Here is a 6572-nt window from a genome sequence, read left to right on the forward strand (position 1 = left end):
TCTTAAAAAAAGAGTTCCACATAAGTATTTAAAACAGTTATGAAATTTTAAATATAGGAACGTTGAAATGATAAAATGAAGTAATAATATTTTTAAGGGAAGAGAGAAAATATATATATATATATATATATATATATAATTTTATATAAATTTTTTGAAAGTATAATAAATATTAATATAAAATGAAGAAAAATATTTCAGTTTAAATTATATTTTTAAATAAAATATATGTTTTAAATTAATTTTTAATTTTAATATAAGTTTTAATATTTAATAAAAAAGGAGATAAATAGAATTATAAAATTATTATTATTATTATTTCTTAAAGTTTTGCTAACACAATAAGTTGAGGATTGAATTTTTAGCAAGGCGACCCATGATTAAATCTCACGGGTTGATTGTGTGTTTGCTATGCTAAAAAATCTAGTCAACTTAGGGATGGTGTGGCCCAAGAAGGGTGATTTTGAGGGATTAGATGCCCTTGGATCATGGTTTCTCAAGCACCGAGCTAAAGTTCTTTATTTTAAATTAAACTTTTTGAAATGGTAACTTGAAACACATATGTTAAGTTATTTTTTAATTCCAAGATTTCAATAAAAAATAAATAAACCTATAATAAAGATCATCTCATATTCTATTTTTTTCTTAAAAAAAAAACATTACTTTCAAATAATAATTAAATGAATTATATATCTCTTTCATCATTTTACTTTCATATTCAGTTTTTAGAAGTGTTCTAAAATTTTTATAAAAAATTATATTAATTAAATTATTAATTTATTATAAAAATTTTAAATAAAAAATTATATCACCTAAATTATTAATTTATTTGAATTTCTTAAATAAAGAATTATATTACTTAAATTATTAATGTATTATAGATTTATAAGTATAGGTTTATCCAATAGAATTATAAACACCACTAATTTGTTAAAACTATCACATCATTGTCATATAATAGGTATAATATTTGTTTTTTTCAAATTAGATAGGACTTATAATATTTAAATTAAAAATTATTATAGGAATTATTGGTCTGTCTTCATTAGTGTTAAAATTATCAAAAGATTGATATATAATATTTATATAAATGATTAAGTTTGAGGATATTTGAGAAATTAATAACAGGATTTTATTAATTCAAAATTATTATATTTAAAAATAAATAAGTAAAATTTTTTACTCTTTCAATTTTTCAAAAAAAATAATTAACTTTTTTATTTACTAAGAAATAATGTATAAAATATTTAATTATAATTTTTTTTAAATTATGTATAATTTTTTTAATTATAATTTATTTTACATATTTAATTAATTCAAGGTTCATCCTAAAATATATTATATAGAGAATATCAAGGTGTTTTAAGATGAAAGAGCAGAGTGTAATATTGAGAATTATTAAAATTAAAAAATTATATATATGAAAGATTAAACTTTAATTATAATTTTTTTTAAATTAATGTATAAATTTTTCACTTATAATTTCTTTTACATATTTAATTAATTCAAGGTTCATTCCAAAATATATTATATACGATGAAAGAGGAATGTAATATTGAAAATTATTAAAAATAAAAAATTATATATATGAACAATTAAACTTTATTAATGTTAAGAAAATCATATTTTTAATTTGTAATTTATTAATTTAAAATTATTATATTTAAAAATAAAGAAGTAAATTTTTTTACTCTTTCAATTTTTCAAAAAAATTAATTAATTTTTTTATTTACTAAAAAAATAATGTATAAAATATTTAATTATATTTTTTTAAATTAATATATAATTTTTTAATTATAATTTCTCTAACCTATTTAATTAATTCAAGGTTAATTCCAAACTATATTATATAGAGAATAGCAAGGTGCTTTACGAAGAAAGAGCAGAGTGTAATATGGAAAATTATTAAAAAAAAAAAATTATATATATGAAAGGTTAAACTTTATTAATGTTAAGAAAATCATATTTTTTAATTTGTAATTTTTTCAAAATATGATATAAATTAAATGTTTAACCAATTATATATTAAGAAATTTGATTTTAAATTTAGGTAAATTATGGGTTTGAATTATATAATTCATATATTAAAAACAAGATAGGAGTTGTTGAATGTGTTTTATTTATATATTTAAAAATATATTTTAAATAGCAAAAAAATTATAAATTCACTAAAAATTGTATCAAATCCAAAAAAAAAAAAACTTTATACCTTAGAGTTTAGTCATGAGTATTGACACTTATACCTTAGAGTTTAGTCATGAGTATTGACACGTCTTCCAGTTGAGATTTTTTTATCTTCTCCCTTTGTATGTGACAGAGGAATTGATGGTCACGAAGTAAACTAGAGCCTAGAGGTGGAGATAGTCAGGTTGTAGCCTTAGACAGAGTCGTGCTCCATGAGTGTTTTGGTTGTTGCATACCTTAAACCACCGCCCATAAAATAAGTATGTTTAAGTTACATCAATTTATGGTCAACTTTAAACTACCATAAAATACTTATGTTTAAGCACTTCCATGAGCAAAAACTTTAGTCCCAGGAACTGCTTCGAGCTTTAGTTCGAGGTTGGGTGGTTGGCCTTAAACGGCCAGTGGTAAATGCCTCATGTTCTTCTACCTCAATTGGTTTGTGGTCTACCTTAAACCATTATTTCAAGGAGCACATCCAAGGATTGGCTACCACAATTTTTTTCACTTTGGCTATCTTCTTGGACTCATATACAGCCCTTTGGATTAAGGGGGAATGTTGGACACCTAATCCATTAGAGTTATGGTGTGGACTATGTACAATTACTAGACATCCAAAAAACCTTAGAAGTTGAATCCAAAGGTCTGTATTTATATGTGCATCATCTTTAATAAAATTGAATTCATGTCCATTCTTTCATTATGGTTCCACATTCCAATAGGAAATGATAAACCTATGCCAGGAAGAAGTATTTCCCACATCCACAAATATAACTAGCATACCTCCAAAATAGGCGAAGGAATCCCAAAGGGGAAGAGGTTAAATTTTGATCATCTATAAATGCGTTGAATGTAAAATTAACAATTCCTTTAAAACAAGTGTTCCAGGAAGTATAGTGCTTACCACTAAAGTTACAAATTATGCTCTCTAAAAATTACATAAAACATTATAATTTTCATTGTTCAATGCTAAATTAACAGTAGTTAATAGGAAAATCGAATCTTGTAGTATTGGGTTGGAAGAACCTAAAAAACTGACATGTCTACACATTTATAACTTTATTCCTACATAAATAATGGTGGGAAGTAACTCCTAGAAAATATATTTATTTACATCTTATTTCTATCTTTTTTTATGCAATGTGTTTCTTAAACTATAGTGGGAAATAAGTGATGGTAAATAATATGTTATTTACCTAAGTACTAATCATTTTTAAATATTCTAATTTTGAATGCTTTTCTCACCAAACCTAAGAATAAAGTTTCCTTCTTTGGCAAGAAACTCCTCGAAGTCATTCGAAACATGCTCATCTCTATTCTCCCTCTTGAGATCCTTCACCTTCTTTTTTCCTCCATTCTCCTGAGATCCTTCACCTGCTTTTTCCCTCCATTCTTGCTCCTGAGATCTTTCACCTGCTTGTTGGTCTCTTTCACAACTAGTGCCTTGAATTCTACAAATTTTCAGAATGTCTCACGTCTCATCCTTCTTGGGCATGAAGAAGATCAAACAATTTCTTGAGAAATCATCAATAAAAATAACATAGTATTTATGTCTAACAATGGAGGTTGTCGAGAAGGGTCCACAAACATCAAATTGGATTCTCATTCGCTTTGTTGTCTCGATCATGGAATGTGGAGTTTACATACTTCCCTAAGGTACAACCCTTGCATATATCATGTTGCTTGCTCAAGTGATTCTATAGAGAGGTCACTAGTAATTTTTTGCATAATTTTTAAGGCACCATGATGCAAATGTCCCAATCTCCTGGGCCACACCAACATGGAGACCTTGCATTTTCTATGCCTTAGACATCACAACCTTGCCCTTTCTATGCCTTATTGCTTAATGCACTACAATCCACATTAAGTTTATAGGAGGTGGGTTGTAAGTTAGTAAGCCACTGGAATCTTGGGAAAAATAACCCATGGGTGTTCAAGGTGAATAAAATAACCCATGGGTGTTCAAGGTGAATCCATCTGAATATTTGAAACAATTTTCTTTGAATTTCCTTGGGGAAGGTTAGAGCCCTAGAAGGAGAATTTTCTAGGATAGAATTCCTTTAGTTTAAGGTTTTAGTGTGTTTGGAGACTCCACAATAGTAGTTGGGGCTCCTAGAGACACAATTCTAAGGCTTCCTATTAGAAGAAAAATGAGACAACCTTAAGAACTATGATGCAAAGAAGGGTACACTTAAGTTGTGTAGAATAAGAGAAATGAATAACTGTTTATTTGAGTTGGCTACTGGAATTGATTTTGTGGCCAAATTTAAACCTAATAATAACCCTGAGATCTTAATTAGTTTAGAGTGTTTTCTCCTCAATACCTAACTAAAATCACAACTCTTACAAATAATAAGCTTCTATTAAATATATAATTTAGTAAAATAACCCATTAATATTTTTATAAAATATAATTATAATGTTTATATACATTCTATAAAATAACATCCTTTTATTTTATTTTATTTTATTTTATTTTATTTTATTTTATTTTATTTTATTTTATTTTATTTTATACGAGCAATTATTAATGGATAAAAAAATATAATTCAGGTCTAAGAAAATTCAAGAATGGTAATAATGTGATTTAACCTAGAGATCGATGTGTCCTATGCAATGACGCAATTTAGATGCAATATATGTTTTGACAGGCAACTTGGCTAATATATACATGGAACGAAAGCATTGAATGGGATATTGATCTGTTAATATGAACTTGAAATCCATTATACACGTGGAGAGAAAAACGTCGATCCGGAAACCCAGAACACGTACAAACACAAGGATAAATACACAACCTTTTACTTCAATAAAGATTTTTTATTCTTTAAATGTTTTTACATATACACCAAGTCACTGCTCGTCTTTCTTTTTCTTCATATTACAATGAAGCAACTATGATATATAAACACCAAACTTAATATATATCCAAACTTAATCCTGCAATCTATATTAAATTTGATTTTTTCTATGTTAAATACTTCATACATACAAGTTTACACCAAACTTTATTTCTAATATTAAACCTGACTTGTTTTTCTTAACTTAACTCAAACTCAACTCTTCGGAAATTACATTCATACCTAATACTTACTATTTCTACCAACACATACCGAGTACTAGCTACTTCTACCAACACATAGATGTAGATTTTTTGTTATACAAAGTTCTTAACGTTATGCATAAACCATATCGAAATCCAGCAAAGGTATGGCCCACGCAAGAGTACGCTGCATGTTAAGAATCCTTAACCAAAACCCTCCGATAATATTTGAAGACTGTTGGCCTATGGTTCTATCGGTGGAGGCGGAAAAACAAAATAGGGTTTACTAGTGCCTCCTATCGGAGGTGTCGGGACAAGTCGTGAACGCCTCGGGACATGTCGTGAACGCCTCGCGGCTCTTATTGCTGTCTTCCAACCTCCCCCTGATCCCTCTCCTGCAACCAAACAACTCTTATCAAAGAAATATGATTTCTCGTTGGAATTGAATATCATCAAACCTGTCGGTGTTGGAAAATAATGATGACCATCAATATCAGACAAAGAAGAAAAGGCCGCGCGCGTTCGAGCTTCTGTTGTCACGGGCAAACCCAGTAATGAGAGAAGAAGTAACGATAAGCAGAGAAGGCAAGCCATGACAGTAGTCCGCCCCATTATTATCTTTGCTCAATCTGCTGCTGCTGCTCGCCTAATAATTCTAATACTTATATTTTTTACAGTTTTTTAGTCGCTAGGAACGAGCATGAAATTTCCGGGTTATGAACGAGTCAAGTTCAGTTATTTTATTTAAACTGGATTAGGGTTCGATGTGATACGAGGAATTGATCATTGATCACGTCGCTATCACACCAGTGAGAGACAAACAATGTGAGACGAACAGTTTAGCCAAGTTGCACACGGAGAGTCTGTATCATAATCAATTAGATAAGCATGAATTAATAAGTCAATAATTAGATATGATTTTCCGATTAAAAAAAATATATTTATCCAATATTAATAATATCTTATAATATAATATTTAATTGGTAAAATAAAAATATTTATTATTATTATCTAATTTTAAAGTGAGGGGCAAGTTAGACACTAAATTGGTGTATGAGACCCCTGCAATGATTTGACTACTAAGTTTGTTAAGTTTATGAAGGAATGAGACACCAAATTGGTGTATGAGACCCCTTTGTTCTACTATGTCTGTTAAGTTCATGAAGGCATGAGACACCAAATTGGTGTATGAGGCCCTTGTAATGATTTGACTACCCCTTTGTTTGTGGGACAAGGTACCTTGATTAGACTACTAAGTCTACTATGTTTATGAAGGCATGAGACACCAAATTGGTGTTTGAAACCCCTGCAATGATTTGACTACTAAGTCTGCTAAGTTTATCAA

The 6572-nt window shown here is 28.3% G+C and overlaps 1 protein-coding gene across 1 annotated transcript; it reads right to left on the bottom strand.

The window, feature by feature from the left end:
- Window positions 1-5214: 5214 nt before the first annotated feature.
- Window positions 5215-5845, bottom strand: LOC149242232 (uncharacterized). The gene is made up of 2 exons (XM_089367656.1): window positions 5686-5845; window positions 5215-5622 (listed from the first exon to the last, which is right to left on the bottom strand). Exons 1-2 carry the CDS (start codon window positions 5837-5839, stop codon window positions 5471-5473), a joined length of 306 nt encoding a protein of 101 aa, XP_089223782.1. The 5' UTR covers window positions 5840-5845; the 3' UTR covers window positions 5215-5470.
- Between the last annotated feature and the right edge of the window lie 727 nt (window positions 5846-6572).

Source organism: Pinus tabuliformis, chromosome 8 (genome assembly GCF_031772625.1).
Source record: "Pinus tabuliformis cultivar Carrire ecotype Pingquan chromosome 8, CPIR1, whole genome shotgun sequence".
NCBI lineage: Eukaryota > Viridiplantae > Streptophyta > Pinopsida > Pinales > Pinaceae > Pinus > Pinus tabuliformis.